Source organism: Aquila chrysaetos, chromosome 16 (genome assembly GCF_900496995.4).
Source record: "Aquila chrysaetos chrysaetos chromosome 16, bAquChr1.4, whole genome shotgun sequence".
NCBI classification, from domain to species: Eukaryota; Metazoa; Chordata; class Aves; order Accipitriformes; family Accipitridae; genus Aquila; species Aquila chrysaetos.
The window spans coordinates 29,269,550-29,287,748 of record NC_044019.1 but is presented as its reverse complement, the minus strand read 5'-3'; the positions used below and the strand labels follow the sequence as shown (position 1 = coordinate 29,287,748).

Genomic DNA, 18,199 nt, shown 5'->3' with positions numbered 1-18,199 from the left:
GCCAACCCTAAAACATTCCACTGCAGAGTCTTTTGGTTTTATGGTCAGTTTCAGCTTTGAAATAAATGTTGTGCTGTTTCTTTACCACTCACAGAGCGACTGACCGCTGCTTTGGGGCGGGAAGCACCGAACACGGAATACCAACCGACGGCTGCTGTACCTGGAAGAGGGTGGTTCCTCAAAGAAGAAATGTTAGCTGTGTCAGTGCACACTTGTTCTCTTCCTCCTGCTCAAGAGGCAACGTGAAGCCTAATCCTGGGAGAAGGAGACTCCTCCGCCGGAGGTGGAGGCTGGGGTACATCAGGCAGTGAAGGGCAAGGCGTTAATCCCCGGCTTCTTTTCGGTAAAGCCCCGGGCGGACAGCACTCGCCTCGGCCACGGGAAGACAAGCAGGGCTTGGTCCCACGAAGAGCATCCCCCAAGGCGGAGCCGGGGGCGGGGGGGGGCGCTCCTCCAGGGCTGGACGACCCTCCACGACGCGACCCTCCTCACCTCCGGACCGGGAGCGGCTGAGGGTCCCCCGCGGCGGCAGCTCCCCGGGGGCTCATCGTGGGGGGGGTGAGGGGGGACGGCGACGGGACACCGGGAGCCTGTCCCCCCCCGCCGCCGCCGCCGCCGCCCCCCCCGTAAGCCGCTTGGTGACCCAGTTGGAGCGGCGGGGGCCGGAGCCGGGTGGGGGCTGCCTCACGGCGGGCGGGCGGCGGAGACTCCTCCCCGCCTCGCGGAAAGTTTGGGGTCGGTCGGCCCGCCGCCGGAGGCTCGCCGCGGGGGCTGAGCGCAGCTGGCGGCGGCGGCGGGAACCGAACCGGGCACCCGCGGCGAGGGAGCTCCCATGAGCCGGGCTGCCCGGGCAGCGGCGCGGCGCCATGGGGAACGGCAGCACCGGGGCCGCTCCCTGCAACGGCACCGCCCTGTCACCGCCGCCACCGCCGCCACCGGCGCCGGCGGGCGGCCACAACATCGCCGCCCTGGTGCTGGGCATCGTCCTCATCCTGCTCATCGTGGGCGGCAACGGGCTGGTGTGTCTCAGCGTCTGCACGGAGCGGGCGCTGAAGACCACCACCAACTACTTCATCGTCAGCCTCGCCATCGCCGACCTGCTGCTCGCCCTCCTCGTCCTGCCCCTCTACGTCTACTCCGAGGTGAGGCTGCCCGGGGTGGGAGGGGGGGGCTGCGGGGGCACCGGTGGGACTGGGGGTTGTGGCTTTTGTGCCCGGGGATCCCGAAAGTTACAGGGCTGCGGGGTGGAATCGGCAGGAGACCAGGTACGGAGGGATAAAGCCGCTCTCCGCCTTTGTTCCCCACCTCCATCTCTCCGGTTCGGGAGGGCCACCGCCGCTGCCCAGCCCCCGGAGACAGCCCCTGGATGCTTGTGCCGCTTTCGAACCACGGCGGCTTTTCCTTCCGCGTCTCCCGTGGCATCGCTGGCTGCCTGCAGCGCAAAACCGCTGCAGGACCACGAGTGATGGTAGCGGCAGCCGGTTTAGGGCAAGTTCATGGGCTCACGCATTGTCCTACCGGGCAATTACCGAGCTGCAAAGGCACCGAGTGGAGATGCAGTGGGGTGTGAGCCCCTGGCCGGGCCAGCAGCTCTGGGCAGCCCTTGCGTTGTACGCTTCCCAGGTTGTCACCAGCAAGTGGTCATAGGAGGGGATAGAGAGCTCCTGTGCTGTGCTCTGTCTGGCATAAGGGGAGCAGGTTTTGGTGATAAGGGAGATCTTTAGCCAGGAAACGGGTTTCCGTGTCGAGTTGAGTACAAGAAGTTGTCTTGTTAGGGAGCTAGATGGGATTTGGTCACCCTACATCAAGGTGGCTTTGGTCGGCTTTCTTCAGGACTCCTCCTGGCAGGTTCTCTGGTTCATATAGAGCTGACCCTGTGTGCAATGGTGGTCATGGACAGCCACCTTGGGGGGCTTTGGGTCAGGTTTTCTGTTCACCTCCAAAACCTGTTCACCTCCAATAGACTGTGACAGCGGAGGGAAAGAAAAACAGGAGATCCTGAGGTTGAGTGGTTTTGCATCTCTCGCTCTGCCTGTCTGTAACAGGGAGATAAATGTCTACTGCCAGAGGATTGATAATGCTTTGTGATTGCGGGGGGGATTTGTTGGAGTGGGGTGAGGAGGCTCACTAGAGCCTGCCCGTTAGTACCAGCCACTGGCTCTTTCCCTGCTCAAGTGGGTGAAAGCACCCACAGTTGTTTTGCACCTGTCCTTGCGATAGCTGGTGGTGTGGAAGAAAGAGGAGGCCTCTTCTTTCCAGATGTGGGGAGAGCCAGCACGGAACCTTGTGCACAGTGAGTAGCCCCAGCAAACTGTAGTCTGGGGACTGGGGGTGGGGGAGGGGGGGTGTGTCAGACGAACCTTGCGTTTTCTGGTAGCCACATGATTTGTAACATGGCGGCTTAAGTGCCTCCTCAGGGAGCGAAAGGGGTTGTCCCCATGAGACCGAATGGTGTTCCCATCCTTGAAGGCTAACACAAGAGCATACCAGCAGTGTTCAGGCCATAGCATCTCCCCTTCTTTCCCATGCCAGGGCTGCTGCTCAGCACCTGACTGGGATGGGCCTATACTTTCTTAAGCAAGGCAGGCTGCAGATTAGGGCTTAGGATGCTTTTAGCCTCTCTACCTCATCCTAGGATTTTGCAGGACATTGTGACCTCTCTGGAGAGAGAGGTATTCTGGAGGGACAGGTTCATCTGGGGACCCATAGAAGAACCAGTGAAGAACAGAGGCATTAGATTTCCCTCTTTCTTTCCACTGCACTGACAGGAGCCCTCCCACCCCCGTGCTGTTTGGGTTTGGTGGTTTTGCTTTCCCCTCGTTAACTCACTTTTGGTGGTTAGAAAGCCTCTGTCTTCATCATTCTTCTCAACTACTTTTTGCTAGTTGGGATTCCCTTTTTTTCCTTGCTCTTTCTGTCGTCTCTCCATGCCTCCAGTTCCTGATTCTGTGAGCAGACACACACATCACCAGTGTGGTTTCCTCTAGCCTGCAGGCTTGTGTTTTGCTGGTATATGTAAAATGCGGGTTAACATAGTCTGGGGAACCTCTGAAAATGCTTCCAATTGGGCATGAATATTGTGGGGCTTTCCTTGGGTACCATAGACATCCCACAAATTCTGGATGCTCAGGCAACGGGTGTTCAGCCCTGTGTGAGCTTTAAAAACCTGGGATGTCCAGCCTGTGCCTTGGCTATGACGATACTTTGTGTGTTCACTTCCATAGCTGTTCATAAACATCAGTTATGTGGTGTAATTCTTCCATGTCTCTGCACTCAGGATGTTAAACAACAGGGAATGAAGGTGGCGTATGACAGAATTGTCTTTCCCTCCAACTTCTGCAGCTCCTGCAACAAGGCAGGCTTTCAGAGGCATAAGAGACCCTGTAAAAAGAGCACGCACCAGGATCTGCACTTCTCCCACTCAGTGGTCATGCACAGTGGGTGTGGGAAGTACTGTACAGGTATGGAGAGAAAGGCAGCTCTGTGCAGCAATCACAGCCTCCTTGAGCAGGCAATGGGATTTTGAAATGTCGGGCAGCTTAGGCTGTTGTCTGTGTTGAAGCAGTACCCATTTCATGCCTGGAAGTTTCTCTGTGGGCTCAGAGCTCATAGTGCTCATGTTCATTTTTAATAATCTCCTATATGTTGGTGCTGGATTTGCAGCTCATTTTGTTCTGAAATATGCTAAGGAAAAGTGTGAGTAGCCATTGAGTCAGTGCCAGGGGACAGAATTTTTGTGTTGGTTTGTTGTTTTTTTTTTTCTTGGAGGCAAAAGTGAAAACAGTAGATCAGAATCAGACACTTGGACAGGGGGTGCAGAGTATAGTGATTGCTGATGTTTAAAACTAGCTTGATTTCAGCTTGGCACTCTGTACCATTTCATTTAGCCAATGAAAACGTGGCATGGACAGTCCTGAGTGTTCAGTTCAACCTTTATTCTTGGTGTGGGTTTTTTTGTTTGGTTGGGTTTTTTTAACTTTAGTACAGCTCCTGACAGAGTAAAGGTGGACTTTGAGGGCTTATTGGAAAACTTGAAAACTGTCTGAGAGGGTGGTTTTTTGCTTCTTGTTTAGCAGGAACAGAACAATAAACTCTGACCACTTCCTCAGTTCAGCAGTAGAAGCTTGTGCTTTTTTCCTGTGAGATGGCCTCTTGTGTTAGGTTTTTTGAAACATCCCTGCCAGTCAGGGCTTTAGAAGACAGGTGGAGGGATTTAAACTTTTGAGGTGACATCTGACATCCCCAAAAAACAATAGATCTCCCACAAGCTTCAGTGGGGATGGGATTCCTTCCTGTGAGATGTGGATTATCCTTTGCTGCTGTTTACAGAAACCTGAGCACAGTGGGAGAGGCCTTGATCTTGACTGTTATTTCTAGTTGTTAAGAAAGTTTATTCTGATGTGTTAGCAGCATCTGTTGACACATACTCTCCTTTTGTACTTCTGAAAGAGCCAGCATAATTTTTTGTCACAGCTAAACTCAATCTGTGGTGAGGATTCAGAGGTCTTGGCTGTAAGAAGCCAAATTGTGTGTTAGTTCTCTCTGGATGTCCCTTGTTTGTACCTGCAGGCTTGGAGGATTGCTGAAAGCAGGTTCTAGACAAGGGAGAAATTGGCGTGTGCGGTCACAAATGTTTAATTTCTGTACCATTTCATAATCACTGCAGTCTTGACTGGAACTGGAATTGGAGCTTGGCAGAAGGGCAGGGAAATGGGGCCATCTAATGCAAACCTTCTCCAGTCCTGTCCTCACACGTGCAGCTTATGGGAGAAGCACCACGGTGGTGTGGTGGCTTTCTGATGGTGAGCAGGAGTGGTGTCTATTACTCCTGGCCAGTTGTGGTCCTGTTGCATTAGGCTCCCTCAACACATATAAAAATGCACTGTCTGTGGCTGAGAGAACTTTTTTCGGAAAGAGGCCAGTGGTGTAGGAAATCAGTATCTCCCACTGAACTGAAGCTGTGTGGCTTTCTCCAGGCGTGCAGGAAAGCCTGTAGACCTCTTCTCCCCACAGACCAGCCTTCTCTCTGTGAGATGAACGTTTTCCCTCAATTCCTGCCCTGTCCTAAATCTTTGTCTCTTGTGTTCACTGTGCATTGTTGGGAGTTCTTCAGGCTCTATTTCTTTCCTCATTAATTTGTCCTGTCAAATTTACCTACCTTAGTAGCTCAAGTTAACGCTTGGGGCCTTAATGAGAAAGAGCGTTAAAACCGATCTTATGAAGCTGGTCTTCCATAAATCCAAATGTTGCTGTCATGTGTCAGTTCTGATTCTCCACAACCTGATGTAACCAAGAAGCACCCTATGAATGGGAAGGGAAGAAACATCAGCTTTGCACTGGCTTAAAGCATCTGTTTCCAAACTGAACAGCTCCTGAGACTGTGGATGTGAAGTGAATTCCTGACAGGGCAGTGTTTACAGCCAGTTTCTCTTTTGCAGAAATATACCATCTTTAAAGAAAACCAGGTGAACTTCCATATCCTGATAATTCCTCATTCTGTTTGGAGTGCTGGTTTGGATGGAGGTGGATTAGTGCTGTTTGCCATTTTTCTTGTTAGCTACTACACAGGGGTGACTGAGCCAATGTGCAGGTATCAGTATGTACGCAGGCAATCACATGCCAAATCAGTGTGGTGATGCAGATGTGCCCAGTGCTTTCCACTGAACTTATTCAAACACAGAACAAAGATATGTTCTAGTGTTTGCCAGTTGTTAATTACCACACAGCAGGCTGCCCCGATATGCAGAAGGCACTTATCTTCCAACTTGCTCAGGAATCTCAGGTATTAGCACTATGACATGGAAAGGTAAAAATCCACGGGGAAGGTAGACTGCTCTTCTGCAGTGGCCTTGTCTTTCTGATGAGTGTGAAGCGCTTTCCTAGCAACCCAGTGCCAGTAAGGCAAGGATAATGGGAAGCAAGGGGGAAGAAGGTGGCCTGGGGCACTCCCAGGGGTCCACGGTAATTCTGCAGAGGCAAAGCCCTGCTTTTGTGTGAAGAGAGGCCAGGAGAAGATACCAGTCTGCCTGGAGTTATCCCCTGAGACAGTGAGGACACAAAAGAAAGCAGAGCTACAAGGTACTGTGGAGGTACTGCAGAATATCATCAGGCTCTGAGTGGCTTTGCCCACTAGAAATCTGCAGGGAGGGGGCTGCATGGCTACAAAGGCTTGTTTAACTGCAAAAGCAGTGTTTAACTGCTTCCTCTGCCCAAAGGCTCTGTGACAATGGCAGGAGCCACAGCAGCAGTTTATATAGTCCTCATTAACTGGAGGCATTCCCAGCAATTAGGGCAGGTGCCAGGCTGAGCAACTTCCACTCTTACACTCCGCTGTAGAGCATACCACTTACCTGCCTCGCTCCGCAAACCGTTCCTCTGATCAGCTCTCTCCTTAATCCGTGCTGAGTGCCTGAGCTGTGAAAGGGGTCTGATCCAGGAAGCTGTTGGCAGGAGCCATGTAAAGCATGGTTATGTAAACATCTTTGCCACTAAGATCTGTGTAATTGATTACGAAAAAGAAGAAACAGTTTTAGCAGATCTGCATGTTTACCCGGCTCCTTCTACAGATCAGGGAAGATGAGTCTTTCCAAGCAGGCACTCTGCCTTGCAGATCCTCAGAGTGATAGAGCAGCCAGTACTAATTACACAAGCTGTTTTCTTGGTGGGGATGATGCTGTTCTGGATAAACTTTCAGGGTGTCAGTGCACCACTGGTACAGAAAGATCTCTTTTTTGCAGCATGTCATGTGCCTGTGATGCAGCTCTTCTGATGAGAGACCAGACCTCTACCCTCCAAATTTTCTATGGTTCTCTGTGAATGCATGTCATCCTTTTTGCAGAAGCATTTGAGATTAGTCTTTCCGGGAATCTTACAGCTTTCGTGGAAATAAATGTTCTTCTAGGCCTGACTGATGTCTGAGCCACACAGTCTCTGCACAGAACACTGGGGAGGTGCTACAGGCCAGCAATTATAAACCAGTGCTAACAATTTTATTTTCAGTGACCAAAAATGGGGGGGAGGTGTCTTTGAATTTTGGGCCCTCATAATGTTTCAGGTGGATGACCAGACTTGCTTGTCATTTTTGAAAAACCTTGACCTCAATGATTTAAGTCGAGAAAGGACATTAGAGTGGTTGTGAGGCCACCTTTGTCTTGTGTCCCACTCCCTCTCCTTCCTCTCCCCTTGCAGGTTGCGTTGTGTCTTCTGGAGAATGTAGCAGTTGTCAAGGCTCATAAAAAAAGGCCCAGGGTCAGCTTCTTGTGGGCATTTGGACAATTCTTTGACTCTGATGCTGGACTTTGCCCACTTGCAAGGATTATTATTCTTCTGATTGGTGCCATAGCCTTCTCGGCAGGCCTGGCCTCTTAGGATTAGCACTTCCAGTCTCCATGCTATGTGCTTGAGCCATGGCTTCACTGAGGGCAGGCAGGCACTTGTTCGGAAATTCAGCTGGGCATCTCCTCATGCAGTTGCACACTGCTGTTGCCTGGGGATCTTACTTCAGATGCCATCACCACCAAAAACCGAAGGATCGCTTTGTGCGCTCTGCTTTTTAGTGAGCCTTTTTGCAGGGCTGGCAAGAGCGGCAGGTATGAAGCTGCCATGTAGTGCCATGCAGAAGCATGTTGCAGGACTGAGACAGGAGCTGTTATAGGAAATAAGACTAAAACCTTTGGCCCTGTCCTGCCTCATGCCCTCAGAAGCACTGGCGGTGTAAGAGGTCTTCTGGCATCAAGCTTGCTTGCAAAAAGGCAGATTTTTTCTTATAAATGGGCTGTGCTTAGGAATAGGGACATCAAAATGACCCTAGCTAGGAAGGCAGCCTGTAAGGGTGTTTGGGAAGTCAAGTCCATCTCCTGCCATTGACCATCCTATAAAATCTTTTCCAAAACCTCTTTGTATTCTTTCTAAGAAGCAGCTGGATTTGTTCCTCCTCTGCACATGGTGGTTGATCCAGAACCTAAGTGCCGTTTGTAGTGAGATAGATACTGGTATCTTGTAAGAGACCACAGTGGCTGCATGTGAATTTACTGGCATTGCCAACCTTGGTCAGTTAAACAAAGCAGCCAGTCTGCACCTGGAATACCACTTTGAAAGGGGTTTGACTTGTGTCCAGAGCAGCGATCATTATCACCTTCCTATAAACATTCCTTGTCTGCCATGAAGCGTTGAGCTAAGGGCAGAGCATGACCCTTCTTGCCCATATAGTTTTCCATCTTCCTCCAAGACATGCTGGGATAGGACTTCCCGTTGTACCATGTTTCTTGCCTGCCCACCTTAGCAAAATGTGCCAAGAACCTCCCTGATGGGTGAGTGACTTTGGATTAGAGGCATAGCTGGTTTTGCTGGGTCATGTGATTAAGTGGTACCTAATTACAGGAGGTTGCAGAAGATTAGCCCATCAAGGTACACGGTGTAAAGCTTTAGGGATCATAAACAGCTCAAGCCGCCTTTAAGAAGTGCTCCAGAGCAACTCCACTTTCATCAGCTTTTTTGCGTTCTGTGCTTTTTCAGTGCGAGGCCCCTTGTTTTTCTCCAGCGACGCGCTATCAGTTGTGTTGCAGCTGAGGAGACACAGACAGCTAGTTGTGCAGCAAAACAGATGCTCTATAGGCAAGCTGTGTCCCTTAACAAAATAAAACAAAGCTGCAAATATAACCCCACAAGCCAGCCTACCTGCTACGACTTTTTTAAGGCTGGTGACATGCTCTGCACAGCTCTGGCAAGAATATAGTCTGAGCCTTAAATGCGTGAGGATGGCCATATTAACCACCACACTCAAACCCTCCAGGCATCACTTTCCCCAAAGTCAGAGTCTTGGGGGTTTGTGGGGAAAGGGGAGGGTTTGTAACATTTTTTGAGTGCCCAACTTGAATTTCATGGCAAAGGCTGTGTCCTCTGAAGGTGCTGCAGCCTGAGAGCTCTTGTCCTTTTCAGAATCAATTAGTGCCCCAAAATCACAAACAGGTTTTGAAAACTGTAGCCCAGAATCAAATTTTCTCTCTCATAATCTGAACTGAACTTGTCAGGATCCCAGTGAGCTTGGCAAAAATTTGAGGTTTGTTTTTTCTGATTCAGCTCCCAAATTCAGTTTGTGGTGGTTGATCTGTGCTAGAGAAAAGGCTGAATGAAGCATTCAGGTCTGAATCCAGCCCTCCCCTGGAGGTTGGGGCTACCTCTCAAGGAGATGGCTATATAAAAATAGCCAAACAGTTTCTTCAGAGTCTACTTTGGCTTTACAGCTCCACTAATCATAATCCTGTGCATGACATCATTACTGCCCGATATTAATCCTTGCAGAGCTGCCTGCCCCGTTCCTGGCAGGGGTTTCTGCACCTGCCCAGCGTTACATGGAGAGCGTTACCCATGTGGCTCCATTTTGTGTGCTGGGATGAATAAAACCAAACCCTATTGTTTAGCATTTATACATGAACAAATCTATACCCATTTCCTGAACTGTGCACAAGGTCAGCAAAGCTAGACTGTATGAGCATGGGCTGATGCTTGCTATAGGTTTGCTTTGGAGAGAGATGGGAGAGCAGCTGTGGAGCAGAAGTGGAACTGCCTGGCTCACCCCTGAAGTACCCTGGCTGTGTGCCTCAGTGAGCAGTGCTGCTCAGGGCCGGCCAGGCACGGCTGCACCGCTCCCGCAGCGCAGGCATCTCCTGGAAAGATGTGCCTCCAGTTTGTTCTCCAGCCTCAGTCGTCTTACCTGTGTGCAAGTGTTGGGAGGTGACACCTGTTTCCATGGGTGGCTTGCTTTTGTGTTATTTTTGAGTAAACTAAAGCCCTTTTCCCTACTCCTCCTGTTTTAGAACCAAATACAGCGACAGTCTAATTATTTCTCTTCTTGGCTTCACCCCATCACTCCTCACTTTGCACTGGCACACAGGTTGAGCTCCTCTCCCCACCCTTGGCACCTCCTCTGCTGTCCCCAAGCCAGGTGCCAGGCATTTTGCTCCCTCTCCTAAGATGCTGAACTGCTTTTTTTGGCTCCCCACCCTCATTTCTTAACAACTGCCTCCCCAGGTGGGTCAATATCTTCCTGGTACCAAAGCACTTGTTATGGACCCAATGCAGGAAGGCAGTGGGGGGGGTCAGGGTCCTCAGTTTGGCAGCCGTGTGTCTGTTGGGGGGACAAGTGCAGCCCCCCCCCCGACTGCTCGGCAGGCTGAGGGATTCCTGGGCTGGGCTGAGCAGCTCAGCCACTTCTCTCTGCCAGTGAGCAGTTTCATATATATGTATGGTATCTGGTTTGTAAATTTAACGATAGATTATGTATGGTTTATGTATTTTACTACATATTGCCATAATATAGGATAGATAGTATAGACATTATTTATAGATGTTCTATATTATATTGTTATCTATTAATGCACTAAGACATACTATTACTATATTGATAAATGCTATGTATAGAAATGTATTACACATATAAAATAGAAAAAAGTCCCTGGGACTCACATATATTTATTAAAAACAATTTTTATATAGCACATTATATAGAGATAAAAATATATAGTAAATTATATATGTTATATGTGATACACATGTTATAGTAGTATTTATTATATATAATATATATTTTATACAATAGTAAATAGTATATAGAGAGTATATATAGTGTTTGATATTTTGCAAAGTCCCAGAGGCATTTTATATTTATGTTTATTTGTATATAATCGAATAACAAATATAATTTAAAATATATTTTAGAAATATACATATATTACATATATAGCATGTGTTATATAGAAATATATGGATAAATTATATATAATGTATAAAATTATGTCTATTGCATTATATATAATATAATATATAAAATATTTAAAAGCCTCTATATATGCACAATATGTATAAACATGTTTAGTATATTATACATCTTCTATTACAGCAAAATATAATATATAGCTTATTAGTATAATATCTGTATACTATATATAATTTTATACATGTGTGTATTCTATATAATATATTCTATATACTATATATAGATATAAAGAATATATATATATGTATGTGTGTATATATATATATTCTGTATATATGGGGCTTTTTGCAAAGGGACTGAACTATCCGGATGTGCTCTGACCCTACCTGGCAGTAATTAGGTCACATCAGCATGGACATTAAATCTCCACGAAGCAGTGCTGGGGTGTTGGGTGAGGCTGGTGCAAACAGTGCTGCAGGGAGGGGACAGGACACAGCAGCCATGAGCTGAGGGGCTTCTGGCCCCAGGCAGAGGCAGTCCCGAGAGCCAGTGGTGGTTTTTGCAACAGCTTCAGCTCCTTAAATTCTGCCATAGGCCTGTTCAGAGGGTGACCACAAGCTTCTGTGTTAATGTGAGTATGAAAGGAGTATGCCGCCAGCTGAGAAATGACTCAGCTGAAAACCAGACTCTCAGGGTACCTGTAGAGAAGGTGTAAGTAGCCTTTTGTGAACCCCCTGACTCCCAGCCCCTGCTCTAAGGTGCTGCACCGCTCTGGGAGCAGATGTGCCAGCCACGATGTGAGGACAGCTTTAGATCTGGAAGTACCTTTAGCTCCTGTTTCAGCCATAACATGGCTGGTGCTTAGTAGGAACAGCACCATCTCAAAATACAATTTCTCTGAACCTCCAGGGAGGAGGATTCTTTGCTGGCATGTGAAATACATGCTCCGTTCCAAAAAAGGACCCTCAGACAGCTCAGCCCAGTCCCTCAGGAGAGCTTGCGCATTTCTTGCTGAGCTTGTCTTATTTCTTGCCAGATTACCTCTCTCTGTGCCCTGCCAGCACTACCGCTTTGTGCCCTGCTCCTCACAGAAATGGCACACAGGCCCAAGACGTGATTACAACAGATACAAGAGGCTTGGTTTGTTGTGCCTGGAACTGAGTGGTTTTTTACAAGAATTCAATTTGGCGTCAGTGCTTACAGATCACACACAGTGGTGTAGCCTTCTGAGTCGTGTGGAATGACAGAGCTTTATGAGTTTGATATGGGGGAACGAGGGAGTCTTTCTTTCTCTCAACTGCTAAACTAGGATGGAGGGGTTCAGCTTGAGCTGTGCGGGGTTTTGAGCCCCTCTTTTGGTGTCAGGGAAAAACAAAAAAGCGCCCTCTTTTATTGTACTAAAATTAGATAGAAAAATTCTGTTTATGGTCTCATCCTAGGGGCAGGTGTCATGGTACAAGGAAAGGAAGCTGACATTCAGTTCATCAGTTTTGGATTCAAGAGAGTCTGGACAAGCAGTTGGTGCCGTGTGCTGAAGAAGGGTTTAATGAATCCTGACTTATTTCTGTGCTCCTTGAGCTTTTCCTTCCATTCCCATTTTCCAACAGCCGGGTTCACAGCACACTGCTGAGCAAACGTTCCTGTTCCACAGGCTGGTATTGATAAACCGCAAACCCATGGGCATTTTCTGGCTTTGATGTTTTTTTCCTGGGGATTATTTGGGATGCAGTAGCATAGATTTTTTGTTGACTGGTATCTTTTGTATAGCAGAGTCAACACTTCCAAGTAATACAAACCAATGACACACATCTGGTCACATCCTCTCACTGGCAGCACTTCTGCTTTGCCCTGGGTGCCTGCAACTGTAGAGAGAGAATGAACAAGAGATTATGTCTGACTAGCTTGAACGTAGTCTCAAGAAGCTGGCCTTGTGCTTAGTGTGACAGAATGAAACAGTTGTGTAACACACAGAAACTATTGACATTGTCTGCAAACAGGATGTTGGAGCAGTTTGGACATGAAAAATGGAAGAGGAGCTTTGTGCTCTGTCACTTGTTGAAGAGCCTCTCCCTGTTCCCTCAGTGACCGGCAGCTAGTGATGCTGCGCAGTGAATGCTTAGCCCTGCATTACTGGGGAGATTTTTGGAGTGGTGAGTTTGATGAGTTTGGGGGTTCTGAGCCTGCTGGCTGTCACTCTGCACTAACCCAAGGCAGCGGGCTGCCCTGCATCCATTATTCTGCCCAGCACAACTTGCTTGGCAGTGCTAATGGTCTGTGGGCTCACTTCTCCAGCCAGGCCAGAGCCGCGAAGCCCTAAGCAAGCTGTGAGCTCTCGCGTGGGGATAATTCCGTGTGCCACTGCTTTGCTGGAAGGGGAGTATCGTGCCACGGGCAGGCTGCTCGACTTCAGGCTGCTCGTTTGGAGGAAAACATGAGTGGCTGAGGTATGCAGGCACAGAGTTGTTTTGTGTCATTTTAAAGGACGTGGCATCTGCTGACCCCGGGGATCTTTTCAGTTCCAGGGAGGTGTGTGGTCCCTCAGCACGGTGCTGTGCGATGCCCTGATGACCATGGACGTGATGCTGTGCACAGCCTCAATCTTCAACCTCTGTGCTATCAGCGTGGATCGGTAAGTGCCTTCCTCCTCCTCACGCCAGAGGAGGGAGCGCTGTGTCCTGGCATCAAGCTGCTTCCATACACGCCCTTGCAAGGATCCCCTGCAGGGAGGCCGGATCCTGGTCTCCCCTAAGGAGGGCATTCTGCCCTACCTTCCTCCCCCATCACCAGCTTTCTGTCCCATCAGCACCCCTGTGGTGGCCAAGCTGAAAGCACAGTTGTGTGGCGAGGCCAGAGCTGTGCCTTTGGGTGCTCTTCGGGGGAGACTGGTTGTAGTCCAGGCCTTGGCTATGGAAGTAAATTAATGGGGGGGATGACAGTGGCAAGCAGCTTTGGGACCACTTGCTTATGTTACCAGTGGTGACACCACCATACTAGGACTGACTCACCTGGGGCCTGTATTGGCAGGTTTATCGCTGTTTCAATCCCACTGAACTACAACCGGCGACAAATCGACCTGCGGCAGTTGATCCTTATATCCACCACCTGGATATTCGCCTTTGCTGTAGCATCCCCAGTCATATTTGGCCTCAACAACGTCCCAAACCGGGACCCCAACTTGTGTCAGCTGGAGGATGACAACTACATCGTGTACTCCTCCATCTGCTCCTTCTTCATCCCTTGCCCCGTCATGCTGGTGCTGTACTGCGCCATGTTCCAAGGACTCAAGCGTTGGGAAGAAGCCAGGAAGGCCAAGCTAAGGGGCAGCATCTACGGGGCCAACAGGAAGCTGTATCACCCCTCAACCTTTATTGAGAGAGAGCAGACCGGACTGGAACCAGAGGGGTGCAACCCTTACGCCCGCTCTGACCACCCTGGGGACTATGTGATGAACAATGGGATCCAGACTGTCTCCTACCCACACCTCAAGTACCCACACCCGGGACACAGTCGGAAGCGGGCCAAGATCAACGGCCGGGAGCGGAAGGCCATGCGGGTGCTGCCTGTCGTTGTCGGTGAGTAGTGCTCGGTGATGGTTGGGGAAGGGTGGGAAACGTGCTGCGTTGTCCTACAGCAGGGTTCAGTCTGGCAGGACTCATTTGAACCTGGCGAAGCGAACACACGCTTCGCCGACTCCCCTGCCAGGAGCCACACAGCCCAGGCACGGGTGCTTGGGCAGCGATGAGAGCTGTTGTGCTGAGAACCGTGCTTCCTCCTTGCTGGAGGAGGTGAGGGTGAGATAAAAGCCACCTCCCTCTTGTGCCACCTCCCCAGTGCCATGTCACTGGTCCTCCTCCCTCTCCGTCACGTGTGGACTCGTTTTAACACCCACCCTCCCCTTGTTCCTGTGGAACAGCCTGGTTCTGGCTTAAGACCTGCCGTACCCATCTCTCGTTGTGAGAGGACATTTATCCATTGAACATCTCAGTATGTCTTTGAGCCAGAGTAGCGCCAACAAACACCACCCTTGGGAAAGAACGTATGTACGGTGTTTCTAATGCAGCCTTTTCTTCAAGGGAAACCTGTGACTCCTAATACCTTAAATGTGAAGCCAAAACAATACATAACTTAGACTTTTCATCAACGTTTAGGATGAGAAAGACGTCCTAAATTTTTTGTCTGGGCATAAGCCCAGCTCTACGTGTCAGCACATCTGCTCCTTTTTCCCTAAGCACTCCGAGCTGTCCCCATTCTTGTTTGGCCCAAGCTGCATTTGTTAAATTAAACCCTTTTTAACATTCACATCACTTTCTCTCTTTAATATCCTTCTGGCAGGTGCTTTCCTCTTCTGCTGGACACCTTTTTTTGTGGTCCACATTACCAGGGCTCTCTGCAAGTCCTGCGCCATTCCCACTCAAGTCACCAGCACTGTCACTTGGCTGGGTTACGTCAACAGTGCTCTCAATCCCATCATTTATACTGTTTTCAACGCGGAGTTCAGGAACTTCTTCCGCAAAGTCTTGCACCTCTTCTGCTGAGCCCACTGGAACTGGCGGGGAGAAGGAACAACCAGGCTGTTTTTTGTATAGTTCATTAAAGATCTTTTTCTGCCTAAGGTCTGCTGTCTTTGTTGGGGAGGAGGGAAGGAGGAGAGACAGCAGCTAGAGGATGCTTGTTCCCAGCTCTTTGTAATAAGGAGTCACAGGTGAGTACCAGTGGATACAGCTCAGATACCCTCCCCACTGGAAACTGCAGGCGTAGCCACTTTTTTAAAAGTTGGTGCTTGACAAAAGTGGGAAGAGGTGCCACGGGACAGTTCTCAGAACAGCTCTTGCTTTGGATTTAGGTTTGGTCTGGTTTGGGCTTCTCTGAGCTGTCAGTAAGCAAAGTTAAAACACCCCTCCTGCCCGCCACGATCCAGGGAGGCAGGAGAGCTTGGAAGCCTCCAGCTGCTCTGGCCCTGAGAGTTGCAGACAAATTCCCTGCTCTCCCTGCCTGCACAGGCTGGGGGGAATCCTCCCCGCTCCATCTCAAGCAGCGTTACTGAAGGAGGTGGCCGATGCACAGCCCTCCCTTACTGCAGCCCAGCCTGGCAACAGCCCATCTCCACCAGGTCCGTGTGATTTAAACCATGAGGACAAACGAAGCATGTGAGTGCGGAGCAAAATCGAGTGCCGCTGATGCATGTGAGGACAGGCCGTGTCCCCCAGAGCTGGACTGCCTCCTTTGCCCCAGCAAAGAAGCCCCCTGGGGTACAGAAAAGGTCAAGTGCTGAATTCATCCCTCTTCAGCCCACTTCAGTTCAGAGGTGGCTCTGGGCAGAGCTTTAGCCTGCCACAGATTGATGAGGATCATGAATTATATTCTTATTTTGCATCATTTTACTCGCAAGCCTGGCTGTCCTGCAGCGGGGCCCCACATGCCACTTGAGCATGACTGCAGCTGGCTCTGGGCCTCCCTGGCTGCTGGGGTGGCATTAACAGGGCTGTGAGGTAACAGGGACAGGAGTCTGGCAGGGGAAAAGGCTGTTAAACCTGTTTCCCAGATGTTCACATGCCCGATGAGGGTCTGTCTACCTGTGCGATCTCCTTTCCCCTTACCCGTGATAATTTTAAAGCCAAAGACTGATTTTACTGATGTTTGACAAGGGGACATTAAAGTCCTACAAAAAAAAAAAAACCAAAACAAAATGGCCCTGTCCGGTATTCCCAACCCCCACAGGGCAGGAAGGCTGGCCCTGGCTGAGAAATGCCAAAACTGGGCTGAGAAATGCCAAAACTGGACCAAGACCTAGAGAAATCTAAAGTGACTGCTGTGGGGCAGCACTGCTCTGCAATCCCACAGCTTGGAGTGCAGTGGCCTTTCCCAGCGCACTAGAAGGACGAGTATTGCTCATCCCACACAGCAACGTCTGGCTGATGAGGAGACCCAAGCACAACTGACTGCTCGCAGCTGCCTCACTCGTTACCAGCTCACAAAACAGCGTTCTTGCCTTGCTAAATGTTGTATTTTTCCCTCCTTGGGAATGGTGACGGGTCGCACTGAGGCCGCTGGGACACAGAACACACGAAGCTGGCGAGGATGAGAGTTGTAAGGTCCTTGTAAGAGTGCATGCGGCTGCCGAGTAGTAATTTTAGATTTACCCATCCACAGGCACAATGATGTTATTGCTAGTTCTCCAGAATTCCTTATCGAGCCATACAAGACCTGCCAGGAACCATTTCCAGCCGGCAGGAAAAAAAATCCTTTATACCTTGAGGTAAACTTGAGCGCAGTGACACCAGGGGTGGCCAGAGGGAGCGGCTAATGCTGTTCTCTGAGGCTCAGGAGGGAAGAAAATTATTATTGCACAGAACAGCAGTCTAAGTAATGATTTTTGTGTAGGTTTGTTGCTTTCCAAGGGGTAATTTGTTTGCTTAGAAACAAAAGGAAAAAAGTTCTGCAGGGAGGTGTGAAGCTTTTCTTTAAGAATAACAATTGCTCCTCAATTTATCATCAGCAAATAAACATAGTAAATTCCCAGTAATTATATTGTAGATTTCTGAGTTCTGTAGTTTGCCACTGTGTTGGGGCACAGCAGCCCCAGATAGCAGGGCTCTGATGGGAAGCTCCCCGAGAGCTTTAGTTACAGATGTCTCATACCTACCATTTTTTCTTTTAGGGAAGTTGCCCCACTCTCTTACAAATTTTTTTTTTTTTCCCCTTAAAAAAGTGCAGTAAAGCCAAAATTCAGACAGTAACCAAGGTACTCGGCCACAAAGTATGTAGCAAGGCTAGTGGAGGACTTCCTCTGCATATGTGTAAGTTGCTGCCCAGTCACCCACACAAGCAGGGGCCCCAGCAAGCCTGAGGACCTGGTATCTCAGCTCACCTCATGATGTAGCTGTACTTGTCCTTGAATCCACGCAGCGCTCTGCTTCTCAAACCAGCAGTACCATACAGGGCCGGTTCTCCGTGGAGAACGCCGGGTGAGCCAAAGGGGTGAAGCAACAGAAATATTTTCCAATGGAAAGCCGTGTCTGAGATGATTGAAAGGGCAGCTTCAGCACGCCACAGGTGCCGCTTCAGAGCCAACCTTCGCCACATTCTAATGCGAGAGGCTGCCCTCTCACCCTCATTTATTTGAGGAGCGACTCCATCCACAGATTCACTACCCTGCGACTTGGCAGCCTTCTCCGAGAACAGCACCTCTGCTCCAAGCCACCCGCGCTAAGGGAGGTTCGGACTGAAGCAGCAGCAGCCGCACTGCTTGCTGCCTGCCTTTCCCCACGCTGGCCTGGCCGCAGCCGCCGGCAGCTGAACGACCAGCTCATGGATCTGGTGCGGACACAGACCTCGGCTGCAGCGCCGCCGTGCCGCGAGCTTTGTGCTGAGGCAGGTCGCTGAAAACAAACACGCGGCATAGCCCAACAGCAGTGTGAGGTGTTCGACATTTGCGCTGTTCCATTTAGTCAGAAACTTAATGGGCAATAAGATGGAGGCAAGAAG

At 49.7% G+C, this 18,199-nt stretch overlaps 1 protein-coding gene across 1 annotated transcript; it reads left to right on the top strand.

The window, feature by feature from the left end:
• Positions 1–706: 706 nt before the first annotated feature.
• On the top strand, positions 707–15,326 carry DRD4 (dopamine receptor D4). The gene is made up of 4 exons (XM_030039596.2): positions 707–1,142; positions 13,231–13,343; positions 13,739–14,286; positions 15,047–15,326. Exons 1-4 carry the CDS (start codon positions 867–869, stop codon positions 15,247–15,249), a joined length of 1,140 nt encoding a protein of 379 aa, XP_029895456.1. The 5' UTR covers positions 707–866; the 3' UTR covers positions 15,250–15,326.
• Positions 15,327–18,199: the final 2,873 nt, after the last annotated feature.